This window comes from Saccostrea cucullata, unplaced genomic scaffold (genome assembly GCF_032062105.1).
Source record: "Saccostrea cucullata isolate Sc308-1 unplaced genomic scaffold, CSIRO_AGI_Scuc_v1 ctg419, whole genome shotgun sequence".
Taxonomy (NCBI): domain Eukaryota; kingdom Metazoa; phylum Mollusca; class Bivalvia; order Ostreida; family Ostreidae; genus Saccostrea; species Saccostrea cuccullata.
The window spans coordinates 216481-231482 of record NW_026927872.1 but is presented as its reverse complement, the minus strand read 5'-3'; the positions used below and the strand labels follow the sequence as shown (position 1 = coordinate 231482).

The window sequence follows — 15002 nt, the reverse complement described above, 5'->3', positions numbered from 1 at the left end:
ATTTAAACATATTTTAATGTAAAGTATGTAGTTCTAAGATTTAAAGTATTTAATCCTCATGGTAGCAAAACTTTTCTAACCTTTAAAAAAAAAGGGGTGAGACCCACGGGCCACAATGCACACCAGATATCTTGGTCATGTCGACAGAAATGAAGATAATCATACACCTTAGGATTCAGGCCCCGGGATCATAAAACAGACTTAGACTTAAGTCAAATTATCAATCATCTATAAAATGTTTATTAATTATTGTAATTTAAAATATCCAAATTTGCGAATAAGAGCACTTTCACATCTTTGATGCACAGGCACCTGACGTTACTTATTTTTCTTTTAATTAAAAAATATACACATACCTAATAATAAACAAGGTCCCCAAGGCGCCATCTTGAATTTTTCTAGGTCTGTCACATCAACTTGTATTTTCGTGAAACTCCGTCAAATAAATTCTCTGCAACCATATTCTTTCTGTGGCCAGTCTTTCGAGGTCTAAACTTACGGACAGTGCAACCAGAAGGGCGCATCACACTTGGAAATATTAAAAATCCCTCGTCAAACTCGATCTACTGCTTCAACAATCCGAGAAATCGCCAAAGGGGGGCATATTTACATCAATATGCTAATGGGAATTCCGTATTTGTCAGTTTTGTGGTGGATCTAAAGCGGCGTGTTATAATTACTTTGAATTTTAATAAATATTTCGATTATTGAAATGAAAAAAAAAATGCAAAATGGGAAAAATAAAACACTTCTTATAAACATACCTGTAAAATATACTGTATTAATCTATACCGATCGTTGCGTTTGAAACAATCTTGAATAAAAGAGGGGGGTGCTTGAAAAAAAAATCAACAACAAATCATCCAGAGTTAATTGAATGGTTTTCAGAAAACAAAAGACTGCAAACCATCCAGTTATATATATACATTATGTAACATATATACCTGGCATATGCTTAATTGAAAAAGGGAAGGGGCACACTGATTAAAGGCTCGGGGATATGTAATGAAATCAAATATTAGCATACGCATCATGTAACGTTATATGTATAATCTGTCACCAAGAAAAAAAAATAAAAATGTCGCCATGCCACTACTTTATTGCAATACATAAAATTGCAGATCTCAACACTCCCTAGAATAATTTTAGTGTGGACCCCCCCCCCCCCCTTCTCACACACGTGCGTACATATTTTAGATAAGTCAATCTTCTCCACGGATAACGCTCAATCAGGGCATCAATAATGACAGTGTTATTAATTATATTTAGTGCATTTAAGTCCCGACTCAATATTTTGTCTTGAAAATGTTCATTGATCATGTTGATCAGCTAGCATGATCAGGCCGATCTTCGACATTTATAAAATATAATCGCTTTGATCAAGCTATATCGAAATTATTTTGAGAGATTTAAAATGAATGTTCTTACATGTATATTACGTTGTATTATTGTCTGAATTATTGTTTTTGGAATAAGTATACTAACTTTCGTAGGTTATTTTTAAAAATAAATCGTACAAATATATTGACCAATCAAAAAAGGGCTTTCCCTAAGAATTTCAAATCGTATGTAAACTTCCGGCCCCCCTTTGGCGATTTCTCGGATTGTTGAAGCAGTAGATCGAGTTTGACGAGGGATTTTTAATATTTCCAAGTGTGATGCGCCCTTCTGGTTGCACTGTCCGTAAGTTTAGACCTCGAAAGACTGGCCACAGAAAGAATATGGTTGCAGAGAATTTATTTGACGGAGTTTCAGACGAAAATACAAGTTGATGTGACAGACCTAGAAAAATTCAAGATGGCGCCTTGGGGACCTTGTTTATTATTAGGTATGTGTATATTTTTTAATTAAAAGAAAAATAAGTAACATCAGGTGCCTGTGCTTTGATGCAATGAAATTATTCTGTATGTATGAACAATAATTAATATGTTAGATTTATGATCGACATGCCTCTTTCTTTCTTTCTTTCTTTATTTATTTCGGGATATCTTTTAACAACAGGGATATCTCTTTTAAAAAGATAAAGATTGCTTGTTTCTTTTTTTTCTAAAGAGAGATGTCTCTTTGCTTTGAGAGATATCTCTCGCCGAGTCAAAGCGATATCTGTCTATGTGAAAGAGCTATATCTCTGAAAGTTTACCCAACAGATATTCTAAAAATAAAAATAAAAATCTCAAAAGTGTCTCCAATAGAGATGTCTTTCAAACAGAGGAATACCTCTTTTTGTTGAAAGAGATATTTCTTTAATTAATCGACGATACTCAGTATACATCTCTAGGCTAAAAAGATGTTTTACCAAGTTTAAGAAATACTTCTCTAAGCAAAGTATCTCTTAGTTCTTGAGTCTGGACCTAAAAAAGCAGTAAAAATATCATACACATTGAATTGTGGTCAATATATAGTTAAATAAATTTTGGTGAATTTGGTTTCAGAGTCCCAAGTATTTATATAATCAGTTACACAAGTATAAGGGTTCAATACATAGAATACACGCATTTGTTACCTCATAACATTAGGTTACAACTCTAGGTCTAACGTAACCTTGACGTGACTTACGGTTCCTTCGTAACTCCTGTACTTACGGCATGTTTTAGCCGTAATACATCTGCATATTTTCATCTTACATAGTTTCTATTTCGAAACATTTACAGTTTACATAAACACTTGAGTAAAAAATAATAAACATGAATATACGCGGATTTATTTTAAAAGTTCTGAAATCTGTTTGATAAAATATTTACAATTTATATTATACAGCGTTTATTAATACTCGCATCAACAATTTTCTTATTATTTCTCTCGAAGTTTTTCTTGAATTCCAACTGCACTACATTATGATTTTTATTATAAGCTAGTAATTGATAGGGTAAAGGTGCAGTTTACATCCGCATTGTCATATATAAACTCTTCTAGGAAATATTACATGCGTTTATTTTGGTCAAAGCCTCATTTACCAAAAACAGGGAGTTGTGCTGATGATCAGCTGACGTCCATTACCTTATGATGACAGGCGAGGTTGCGCAGAACCAGGTAAGGTAGAGAAATCGTCACCAATTTACACGGACGAATCAGCGCACGCGAATTAGAGCAGTATTTTTAGTAAGCTGTCCCTCCAGCTAAGCGTTATTCTACCCTAAGGTTCTCATCAGACAACATGATAGTAACAGCTGTTTTGGGATGCCTACTTTTAACAGTGGCCAATGCATTACCACAATATAGGGATCGGATTTTAAATGGACACGCAGTACCCAACCCATGTTGCCAGGGGAGTATGTGGGGTCGAGTTGGACACATGAGCCCCTCATCTACAGAGCTCAACGGTTTTGGAAGAGTAAGTAAATTGCTTCGATGTTTTGTTTTTTTCAGTTTGTCTCCTTTCGATGCCATGATTTTTATTCAATATTTTAAAGATAAAATAATTCAATTTGCAAGTGAGCAACGAAATTGAAGTAAAGGCATAAAAATAACTGGTTGTAGTTGAAATCGTGCTTCTTAGTTCTAACTGCAGCCGAATAAAATTGTCATTTCTGAAAAAAATAATCAATTTTAAACTAAAGACACTAACAGTTCTTTAAAAGATTCAATTTTATTTTGTATTTTTTTACTTCTTTTACTTCGTCATACGAGTGTACACGTCGATATTTTCTTCTATTAGGACTTTGCCAGCAGTGGTCATATGTTTACCGAGCAGCTGTGTATGGCGGATTCTGACGGGGACGGTGTTCGAAATGGTCAGGAACTGGGTCTGGTAACCACCGACTACACTCTGCGGACCCTCTGTAACTTCCTCTCCCAGTACAGGATGAACCCCCGAGTGATCACCTTCCTCCGATACAGAGGAATTCTTAGAAACCCCACCAGTCACCCAGGTGCGGGCTTGTTCAATCTCTCAGTAACCCACTGACATGGAATATGTCATCAATCAACTAGGATATTTAAACGTATCAGGTATATTTTGGATTTTTTACTTATATTAATCTAATTTGAAGCTTTTATCATCTTGCAGGTATCTGTGATCAAAGAGGACAGTTTTCCACGTGTCAACCCCCTCCTAATTGTGGATGTTAACTTATTTATACCACGTGGTCCCGGAGGAAAAAAAAACCCAGACTGTTCCTTTATGTAATGGCTGTACATGCATGTATATATAAAACAGGGTATCGTGTTAGTAGTTGTTCAATGTTCGATGATAAATGAATTGGTGCATAAAAATCCTATAGATAACCAAAATATTAATAATGATCATCTAAGTGACGACAACCTACCGAGTGTTTTCCTTACTTTTGTTTTGAGAACAAATATGATATTATTTATAGGAAAAAGCTTGTGAATTGTCACGGATATGGACGGGACAGTCGCTGGCATTTAATGCCCGCCAGAATGTAATACGTGTGTGTAAAAGTCATTCTGTACATTAGCGACTAAATGTGCCAAATAGATATACATGCTATTTTTATTGTATCCGTGCGTCGTGATTATCGTTATAAAAAATAATTGATATTCTTAGTACATTACTTAGGCCTAATAATAATTATAAATCTTGATTACACTCCCACTGGAGTGCGACAAGGGTGACGACTTTCCGGCTAATGTTTCTTTTGTATTTCTGACGTATTAATTGTTATCCTTTCCTCATGTAGTTTTTCACTTTTCCTGTAAATGAGGTAAACCACAGACACGTATTAGAGAGACTTTGCTAAAATAAAGAAATAAGACATTATTCCTGACAGATTATTTATGTTTTCCATGGAGGCATGTCATGTATTATGATACAAACATGCCGATTTGCTTGATGAATCATGAAAGTAACATTTTAATCATGTAATTTTGGAATTTCTTCTAATAAAAATTGTCTTGTTCTAAAGGAAAATTCTGTTTTGATTTTTATCACAGAATCAGATATCAACAACTAGTTCTTATAACTTCCCAAATCGTACAAAAAGTTTGACAAGGTCGAAGCAATAAACAAACTGATGGTTAAGTGTAGTCTTTGTTAGTCGTAATCGTGTGTCAAACATAAAACAAAATGACCTCCGTTCCTCTCGTGTTATTCGTTACTTTTTGGTGCGTTGTGCAGAGTGTTCCTTCGCTTAGTGTTTGCAAGGCACTGATACTTCACTTCCCTAACACCATATGACGAAGTTTCTTAATGGTCTTGTAGCTTGTTTTGTAAACATCTTTTATACACATCCGTAATGTAACAAATTTAATCAAATGGAAAGATCTCGTTATCCAATTCTTGGAACGTTAGACAACAAGAAACTTTTCTTTTAATATACAAGACTGACATCGTATGTCAATATCAAAATAATTAGAACAAAGTTTTACATGGCTAATTTAGTTTGGAAAATGAAATTGTAACATTAAATGTTACATATAATTTTATCTGAAAGCTAAATATAAAGGCTATTATAACTTCTCATGACTAAAGTTAACGTTTGTAACTCGTTTTATTTACTTATCAGCAATAATAATTTCAAGACAAATTGATAAGCTCGACTTTACATTTATATGAACAAAACATTTCTTCCTTACATAAGCAAAAACCCACCCAGTTAATAATTTACCGGTTATTTATTTTAAGTAAAAATAATTTATTTGAATATGTTGGAACATGTATATAAAGCGCCAGAGTTTGGACTGTTGAATCTGATTTTCAAAGGGTATGAACAAAGTTCTGGCAATGATGTCTCGAAAGAATAAAATTAAAGAGGAAAAAACAACTTTATAATTTATTTTTCTGAAGAAATGGATGCAATTTTACAATGATGACGTGTCTATTAATAAAAATTAAGATTCCACATATTGGAGATGTAACGCATGTCCCCCGAGACCAATTTGGATCCAACGAACAGGAAAAAGATCACCGACTGCGTCCTGTAACGAAAATAAAAACAAAAGTGTTCCTTAATACACCTTGATAAAAAAAATTGTCTACTTAACAAATTAATGTTACTAGTATAGCAGATTTTACACCACATGCTAGTGGCACACATACCGCTGTTGGGAACATTTGGAAGGGCGTCCATGGGATTTCTAAACATGGTGTTCTTAATCCAGTGGACGTTCCATTTCTTGTTGGAGATATCCTTCACTGGGCCTATCAAGCCATTTGATTGGATCTTGTACCGTTTCAGCCGAAATCCAATGGGGGTTCTCTCCCTTATACAAAACTCATCCACTTCGTCGTTTATTCGGACATACACATTGATTTGTCGGGCATAAAACACATCGTATAGGAGGTAAAACTTCTTCACATACGGAAACCCTGCAAAAATATCAGCGAGTACTAAAATTAAATGTTAACGAGTTTAAATTCGCTCCAGAAAAGGGGAATACCATTAAAGTTAACAAGATCCATACACATGTTGACATGAAGCCCTTTCCCCTGTAAACAAGTGCTTTTAGCAAGAAAAAGAGGAAATATGCAGCGCTTGAAAAAAAGAACATTATGTGAATGAATTCGCTAAATCACTAACCGACTTGTCTCACAAAGAAAGGTGTACAGTGTTTCTTTTATTAAAACTTGTGATTATGTTTAACACATTTAAGTTCCCACATCTATGCAGCTTTACGACACTTTTATGGTCTGAACACGCAAATTTACGATTTGCAAGTTTTTTGAAATCGCCAACATATGACAAAGCAGATTATGTCAAAGACAGTGGATGTGAAATTTTAAAAGTTTTTAATTATTCATAAACTTCAGTGAAAACTCCCTTTACATCGCCCGTTCATATTTCTACTAAATGAAAAAAAAGAAAGAAAAAAACCAGCATAAAAATAATTCATGTCAAAATGCATGTTTTTGGGAAGCCATTTATATTTATGGCACCGATGGCATATTGAAATGCACATGTAAAATATAATTTCCCGGTCTTCTTTCATCTAAAATTTATCAATTATATTACTAACTTTTTTTTTTAATTGGGTGACATTTTAACGATGAAGATCATGGGGTTTAAAATCAACGTCAATTTGAAATTCCATATCTTATAAATTAGAAAAAAAAATAATTTATAAAATTATTTTTTAACCAGTTAATGCTGTTCCGATGACGCAATATACAAAGCTATCCAGAAAACTAAGTAATGGACTTTGAAATTTTAATGATTTATATTCGGACAGACTGACCACTAATTTAAACCATTCATACAGCTATAAATAAAAAATTCCCAACAATCAGTGATAAAGATAACATTCCGAAACCCATTTTTTTTCGTCTTCGAATTACGAATGTGTTGCGAAGCCGTAAGATTCGATGTTTAAATGTTTTTGGGACCAAATTTTACCCGATAATACATATTTTAGTACTCATAATCTTAACGTTGGTGCATTGCATACCTCTGTTATCGAAATCTACCACCAAACTGTTGTTCTCCGGCAGGCTCCACAACGCGTAATGATCGGTACCAAGTATTTCTACTCGAACTGTTTTTTTGACACCATGTTTCATATCAGACTCTTCGAACACGTAACGTGGGTTGTGTGTTGTTTCCACTTTCTGCATTTCACTGAGTCTGTTGAAGGCACCATGAATAACTTCGTCCTTAACGAAATCGGTAAGCTTTCCAATAGCTAATGCTCCTGGTGGGATCCGCGCCAATTTCTGCATTGGAGACCTTTCTTCCTTCACTATGACTCGCCCCAGATCGTAAAACTTTCCCTCCGGGAGGAAAGGTATCATAATTACATCATCATCTATAGAAAAGTTAAAGATTATATACTGAAAGGAAAAAGAAACGCAGGGTAGCATAATTTTCGATAAAAATTTGATCACATGACCGAGAATTACGAAAATTGGTCAGAAGGGAAATTTAGTTACTGTGCATCAAAATCAGTATTCAGAATTACTCAACCATAAAATTTATGACGTCACGTAGGGAAACGCTAACAAGCCCAAAACACGTGTAATTTGATAACGACGAGTTTGTCAACAAATCTTGTTGCATTATTTGATGCATATGAGGTATGCACATCGTTTTTCAATATTAGGACACATTATGAATTTATTGCAATCTTGGCACAGTTTACGGAAGTTCAATGGGGTCTTCATTTCAAACTGCCTACTTAAGGAAAAAGGCAACAACGGTTTACTAAGCAGTCTCTTGTAAATTTTCCCCCATAAAACTTTTTACCCGTTGTCAGAGAGGGTCTGGAATGGTTTTCAATCAACCGTGACGATGACGATAACGCGAAACAGAGCCATGTTACGAGCGGGTTATTCGTCCTGCCATCTCTTAAATCGCCACCTTACTACCACAAAAACAGCCATTTATAGAGTAGACGATTATAATCATTACATTCATACGAAATTTGAAAGAAAACAGTTCCGCAATTTGGTTTTTTGAGCCAGTCAACTTACGGTTGTATTCCTCTCACTGGCGCATGCGCGCGCCGTTTGACTTATTTTTTGCGTGGTTACCCATGCTAAATATAGCCAGGGTTTGAAAGATAAACACTCTGATGAAATTCCATGCAAAGAAGAAACAACACTCTGACAATTGCACGAGAAAGACATTGAAGATAATGAGAGTTTTCGATTTTCACTTTTGGGGGGTATCGTCATTTGAGCTTCAATAACTCATGAATAATTAGTCAAAATCATATGAGAACTTGGTTTTATCTTTTTGAAAGATGATTTTCAAAGGTAGATAGGAAAACTGAAAATTATTTTAAGAAAAACAAATTTAATTCACCTCAAAAGTTTACCCTGCGTTTCTTTTTCCTTTCAGTATATATATACCAAACTATTTGTTTGTAAAAAAAACATATTGTGCAGATTAAGGAATTCTCGCTTTGTCAACCTGTGTTGAACATGTCGACCAGGACAAAGGCAAATACGGAGAAAAAATGAAATAAGGATACAAATAGAAGGGGAAAAACTTACCGAGTAACTGGACACCGATGACATTTTTTACCAATGCCCAACATCGCTTTGCATCGCAATTTTTAAGTTCTTTATAAAGAAAGGGATCCATTGTTTCCATCGCTTATAAATTATGTTTTGATTATGACGTAACTGATTATGATGGGTTATTGTGACGTCAACTGAGATAATTTTCATTATGACGTCATGACAGTCATTTTAGACACCACGCCAAAATGCGCATGAAAAAGAAAGTTTTTGATAAACTTCAGGTCGCGGATGTGAGGTTGTCTTGGAGATTAATTGGTGATGAAGTTCTTAAAAAATTCACAGGTATCTATTTCAATTCTCTAACAAAAAGTACTATTGTTAACTATATATAGAAGAAAAGCTTTCACTAAAGTAAAGCAGTTTCAATTTAGTATTAAAGTATTTTTCGTATGAAATTCAGAACGTGGTATTCATTTGTTTAAATTCATCAAGCAATTTTCTTCTATGAAAAGAAAAGTTTAATTGTATACTAGAATGTTATTTAAAAAGATTACAATAAAATGTTATGTCATCTAAAAAATAATAGAGCTCGTCTGCAAACAAGAGGCCCATGGGCCTTATAGGTCACCTGAGCATTATTCAACAACTTTCCAGTGATTGAATTTGTTTTATGCCAGATGCTATAGCATTTACAATTTGGTGATCATAACTATATACTTAGCAGTTCCTTAGTTTGGTTACTTAATACCCATAGGCAGGGGAGGGGAACAAAAAAATGCATTTCAACAAATCAGTAATATCCAGCAATAATCAGTAGTGCCGCTACCACACAGGAATCCTTGACTCTTAGGCTTTGATCCACACATTGCACAATTTTTGGAAAGGCATCCTTGCTTTTCAAAAAAATTTGATTAATACCAAGGAGCACATTTCAAACAATTCATTCATTTTCAGTATATAAGTACACCCCCCCCCCTATGGTACAACTGACCCTGGGGCCTTGAAATTTACAATTCTTGAAGATTAGGTCCCTTGCTCATAACTATATAGGTAGTTCATTTGCTTAAAACCTAGGAACAAGAACAAAATATTCAAAGATTTAATGTTTTTTCACTATACATGTATAATCAATACAGCCCCCCCCCCCCAACACCAGAATCCCTGACCCTGGGGCCATAAAATTCACAATTTTGGTAGAGGCACTCTTGCTTATCATAACTATGTACTTAGTTAGTTTATTTAATACCCAGAAGCAGAGAAATGGATTTCCAAAGAAATAATGTATTTTCACTATATAATCAATAGAGCCCCGCCCTAACACCAGAACTCCTGACCCTGGGGCCATAAAATTCACAATTTTGGTAGAGGCACTCTTGCTCATCATAACTATGTACTTAGTTAGTTTATTTAATACCCAGGAGCAGAGAAGAAGATTTTTAAAGAAATAATGCATTTTTACTATATACTTATTTAGCCCCGCCCTAGCACAAGTACCCCTGACCCCAGGGCCATGAATTTCAAAATTTTGGAAAAGGACTCAATGCTGATTACAATCATGCATACAGTTTGACTGCTTGATGTCAAGGTGTAAAGAAGAAGATTTTTAAAGATTGCATTAATTTTAGTGGTTTTGGCCCCACCCCCCAGGCCCCAGGGGGGCAGGGATCATGAAATTCACAATTTTTGTTCCCCTTCACCCATAGATGCTTTGTGCTAAATTTGGTTGAAATTGGTTCAGTGGTTGCAGAGAAGAAGCTAAAAATGTTCAAAAGTTTACGACCGATTGACGACGAACGACGAACGACGTACGACGAACGACGGACGACGACGGACGAAATCAGATAGCAATAGGTCACCTGAGTGACTCAGGTGACCTAAAAAAAGAAACAAGAGGCCCATGGGCCACATCGCTCATCTGAGCACCAAGGGTAGGACTAGTATAAAATGGCTTTTAATTGTAAAGTTTAAATCCAAAAGTAGTCCCATGACCAATCATGGATTTGCTATTTTTTAGAAAATGATTGAGAAGAAGATTTTTAAAGAATTTTCCTATATATTTCTATGTAAAACTTTGGTCGGCCATTTTGGCCCCGCCCTACCCCCCGGGGGTCATGATTTGAACAAACTTGAATCTTCACTACCTGAGCATGCTTCCATATAAATATGATGAATAATGGCTTTGTCATTCTTGAGAAGAAGATTTTTAAAGAATTTTCCTATATATCTCTATGTAAAACCTTGGTCGGCCATTTTGGCCCCGCCCTACCCCCGGGGGTCATGATTTGAACAAACTTGAATCTACACTACCTGAGCATGCTTCCATATAAATATGATGAATTATGGCTTTGTCATTCTTGAGAAGAAGATTTTTAAAGAATTTTCCTATATATTTCTATGTAAAATATTGGTCGGCCATTTTGGCCCCGCCCTACCCCCGGGGGTCATGATTTAAACAAACTTGAATCTACACTACCTGAGCATGCTTCCATATAAATATGATGAATTATGGCTTTGTCATTCTTGAGAAGAAGATTTTTAAAGAATTTTCCTATATATTTCTATGTAAAACCTTGGTCGGCCATTTTGGCCCCGCCCTACCCCCGGGGGTCATGATTTGAACAAACTTGAATCTACACTACCTGAGCATGCTTCCATATATATATGATGAATTATGGCTTTGTCATTCTTTAGAAGAAGATTTTTAAAGATTTTTCCTATGTATTTCTACATAAAACTTTGGATCGGCTCATTTTGGCCCCGCCCTACCCTCAGGGGTCATGATTTGAACAAACTTGAATCTACACTACCTGAGCTGCATGATGTTTCCATATAAATATGATGAATTATGGCTTTGTCATTCTTGAGAAGAAGATTTTTAAAGAATTTTCCTATATATTTAAAACCACTCTATTGATGTAAAACTTTGGTCGGCCATTTTGGCCCCGCCCTACCCCCGGGGGTCATAATTTGAACAAACTTGAATCTACACTACCTGATCATGCTTCCATATATATATATATGATGAATTATGGCTTTGTCATTCTTGAGAAGAAGATTTTTAAAGAATTTTCCTATATATTTCTATGTAAAACTTTGGTCAGCCATTTTGGCCCCGCTCTACCCCCGGGGGTCATGATTTGAACAAAATTGAATCTCAACTTCCTGAACATGCTTCCATATAAATATGATGAATAATGGCTTTGTCATTCTTGAGAAGAAGATTTTTAAAGAATTTTCCTATATATTTCTATGTAAAACTTTGGTCGGCCATTTTGGCCCCGCCCTACCCCCGGGGGTCATGATTTGAACAAACTTGAATCTACACTACCTGAGCATGTTTCCATATAAATATGATGAAAAATGGCTTTGTCATTCTTGAGAAGAAGATTTTTAAAGAATTTTCCTATATATTTCTATGTAAAACATTGGTCGGCCATTTTGGCCCCGCCCTACCCCCGGGGGTCATGATTTGTACAAACTTGAATCTACACTACCTGAGCATGCTTCAATATAAATATGATGAATTATGGCTTTGTCATTCTTGAGAAGATTTTTAAAGAATTTTCCTATATATTTCTATGTAAAACTTTGGTCGGCCATTTTGGCCCCGCCCTACCCCCGGGGGTTATGATTTGAAAAACTTGAATCTACACTACCTGAGCATGTTTCCATTTAAATATGATGAATTATGGCTTTGTCATTCTTGAGAAGAAGATTTTTAAAGAATTTTCCTATATATTTCTATGTAAAACTTTGGTCGGCCATTTTGGCCCCGCCCTTACCCGGGGGGTCATGATTTGAACAAACTTGAATCTACACTACATGAGCATGCTCCCATATAAATATGATGAATTATGGCTTTGTCATTCTTGAGAAGATTTTTAAAGAATTTTCCTATATATTTCTATGTAAAACTTTGGACGGCCATTTTGGCCCCGCCCTACCCCCGGGGGTTATGATTTGAACAAACTTGAATCTACACTACCTGAGGATATTTCCCCATAAGTTTCATCTTTCCTGGCACAGTGGTTCTTGAGAAGAAGATTTTTAAAATTTACCACTAAATTTTCAATAATTCCCAATTATCTCCCCTTGAATAAGGGCGTGGCCCTTCATTTGAACAAACTTGAATCCCCTTCATCCAAGGATACTTTGTGGCAAGTTTGGTTGAAATTGGCCCAGTGGTTCTTGAGAAGAAGTCGAAAATGTGAAAAGTTTACAGACAGACAGACGGACAGACAGACGGACGCTGGACAAAATGTGATCAGAAAAGCTCACTTGAGCCTTCGGCTCAGGTGAGCTAAAAATCTAGCGTAAGTTTTCTAAGTAAATCAAAGTATATACTATAGTTTACCATATGACTATAGTTATATAACTAGGATAAACTTTTGTTAGATATACATTTACTACATCTGATAGACGCATGCTTGAGCACTAAATTTGTCATTTCATAATTTTAACAGGTGAATATTTGACCCCAGTACCCAGCTTTCAAACCTCAAAATGCCCGTGTGGCCCTGGATACGTAATTCTTTCAAAATTCCGATCGTTCAAGAGTTGGCTGCACAGAGACCCCCCTAAGCGTGTCTTCACGGAGTGTTTGTGGGATTTCCAACCATCAGGCCCCAACAAGCCAGATTCTGTACAGATGATTCCGGTAACTACTGTTTGTGATCGTCCGTCGTCCACCTTTCATTTTGTAGTCTCGCGTAAGAGGAAGCATAAAACAAAGACCATAAAAGTTACTTTCCATGGCAAGAAAATAACACAACTTGATCTCCACAAACACAAGCTGCAGAATCGGAAAGTCGCAACACTTCTCTTTGGTAAGTTTTTTTTTACTTTAACTTTAGCCCTTTCCAATTCATTTTAAGAATTAATTGTGATTTAAGATTCAACTCTACTTATTTTCTTATTAACACATTAATTATCAATGCGTTCTTTGACATTAGATGATACTGGATTCGATTCTTTTTCGCTACACATGGTGAGCAAAGTTTTCTTGATAGACCGGGGGCGGATCGAGGTGTGGGTGGATAACGATCTGGACTTTGTCGATATTTCCGACCAAAGTCCAGTTGGTTTTCAGGTATTTAAAAAATACTTTATACGATCTTTAGGATTGCAAAGCATTCCCAACAAATCTTATCGGATTCTTTGGAAATACACTTTTCTTAAATTCGGGACATTGTCCAAAATTTATTTCTGATAATGCCAATATTGACATCAATTATTTTAAAAAGTATCAATGCAGTGAAAAAAAACGCATATTATTCCATTTGAAAATACATGTACAGCATGTTATTTATTGATACGATTTATTACTGTAGATGTGCCACCTCTGGCTAGATGAAACAAACGACGGGGATCGCTTCATCGATGGCATTTCTAATGTCAAGTCCAAAAATTTCAAAGCAACATGGCTGAATAGAGAAAATTATAAACAAATTTTGCGTAATTTTATCCCAAATCAAAGGAAATACGGTATGGAAACACATATAAAACTCATAGGCGCTTGGTTACAGGATGGTGTATTTTGTGTATTTATTTATGTGTTTTTCTATGTGTGCCTGAATACCCTCATTGAAATAAAAATAAAAATTCGCCGAAATTAGCAGGTTTCAAAAATGTCATATTTACTGTATATAAAAAGTACTCTAAAGTCTTTTTATATATAGTAAATACATATGACATTTTTGAAATGTGCTAATTTCAACGTATTTTTATTTTCATGAGGGTATTTAGACACACCTAGAAAAACACATAAGACGCAAAATACAGCATCCTGTAACCAAGCGCCTATGATAAAACTTTAAATGTTAATGAAGTGCCTTGTCTGTAACATTAAGTTTAAACAAATTACAAATTTGACAATTCTAAATATCCTAACATTTCTTATTTAACAAAATTCCTTGTTAATTTTGGCAGGTAGCGAGGCAGGTGACATAAACTGATTTACACCCATCCTTTCTTGGAAAACAGACTTATTTTGTGATGTTTTAATAATTTTATTCAGTTAAAAAAACAGCAACATATATTTGTTGTCTCAACAGATGTACATGAACATAAGTAGAAAAAATAAGAAAAAATATCAAATTCTTGTCATCAAGGACTGAACTGAAAATTGCTACAATGAACAGCA

The 15002-nt window shown here is 35.1% G+C and overlaps 3 protein-coding genes across 3 annotated transcripts; 2 read left to right on the top strand and 1 right to left on the bottom strand.

The window, feature by feature from the left end:
- The first annotated feature begins 2878 nt into the window (after positions 1–2878).
- On the top strand, positions 2879–4168 carry LOC134275713 (temptin-like). The gene is made up of 3 exons (XM_062757984.1): positions 2879–3331; positions 3656–3869; positions 4007–4168. The coding sequence occupies exons 1-3, from the start codon at positions 3155–3157 to the stop codon at positions 4066–4068; spliced, it is 453 nt and encodes a 150-aa protein (XP_062613968.1). The 5' UTR covers positions 2879–3154; the 3' UTR covers positions 4069–4168.
- A 1550-nt stretch (positions 4169–5718) lies between these two features.
- On the bottom strand, positions 5719–9032 carry LOC134275728 (uncharacterized protein C11orf42-like). The gene is made up of 4 exons (XM_062758007.1): positions 8891–9032; positions 7345–7701; positions 5999–6268; positions 5719–5877 (listed from the first exon to the last, which is right to left on the bottom strand). The coding sequence occupies exons 1-4, from the start codon at positions 8988–8990 to the stop codon at positions 5864–5866; spliced, it is 741 nt and encodes a 246-aa protein (XP_062613991.1). The 5' UTR covers positions 8991–9032; the 3' UTR covers positions 5719–5863.
- Positions 9033–9085: 53 nt separating this feature from the next.
- Positions 9086–14999, top strand: LOC134275727 (uncharacterized). The gene is made up of 5 exons (XM_062758006.1): positions 9086–9202; positions 13324–13686; positions 13813–13949; positions 14191–14344; positions 14789–14999. Exons 1-5 carry the CDS (start codon positions 9106–9108, stop codon positions 14812–14814), a joined length of 777 nt encoding a protein of 258 aa, XP_062613990.1. The 5' UTR covers positions 9086–9105; the 3' UTR covers positions 14815–14999.
- Positions 15000–15002: the final 3 nt, after the last annotated feature.

Excerpts from the sequence above, each read along its gene's own strand:
- LOC134275713 (XM_062757984.1), top strand. The coding sequence starts at position 3,155 with ATGATAGTAACAGCTGTTTTGGGATGCCTACTTTTAACAGTGGCCAAT. Across the intron at positions 3,332-3,655 it reads AGCTCAACGGTTTTGGAAGA|GACTTTGCCAGCAGTGGTCA; the intron begins GTAAGTAAATTG and ends TTCTTCTATTAG. Across the intron at positions 3,870-4,006 it reads AAACCCCACCAGTCACCCAG|GTATCTGTGATCAAAGAGGA; the intron begins GTGCGGGCTTGT and ends ATCATCTTGCAG.
- LOC134275728 (XM_062758007.1), bottom strand. The coding sequence starts at position 8,990 with ATGGAAACAATGGATCCCTTTCTTTATAAAGAACTTAAAAATTGCGAT. Across the intron at positions 7,702-8,890 it reads CATCGGTGTCCAGTTACTCG|ATGATGATGTAATTATGATA; the intron begins GTAAGTTTTTCC and ends ACTTTTCTATAG. Across the intron at positions 6,269-7,344 it reads GGTAGATTTCGATAACAGAG|GGTTTCCGTATGTGAAGAAG; the intron begins GTATGCAATGCA and ends ATATTTTTGCAG.
- LOC134275727 (XM_062758006.1), top strand. The coding sequence starts at position 9,106 with ATGCGCATGAAAAAGAAAGTTTTTGATAAACTTCAGGTCGCGGATGTG. Across the intron at positions 9,203-13,323 it reads AGTTCTTAAAAAATTCACAG|GTGAATATTTGACCCCAGTA; the intron begins GTATCTATTTCA and ends TAATTTTAACAG. Across the intron at positions 14,345-14,788 it reads CCCAAATCAAAGGAAATACG|GTAGCGAGGCAGGTGACATA; the intron begins GTATGGAAACAC and ends TAATTTTGGCAG.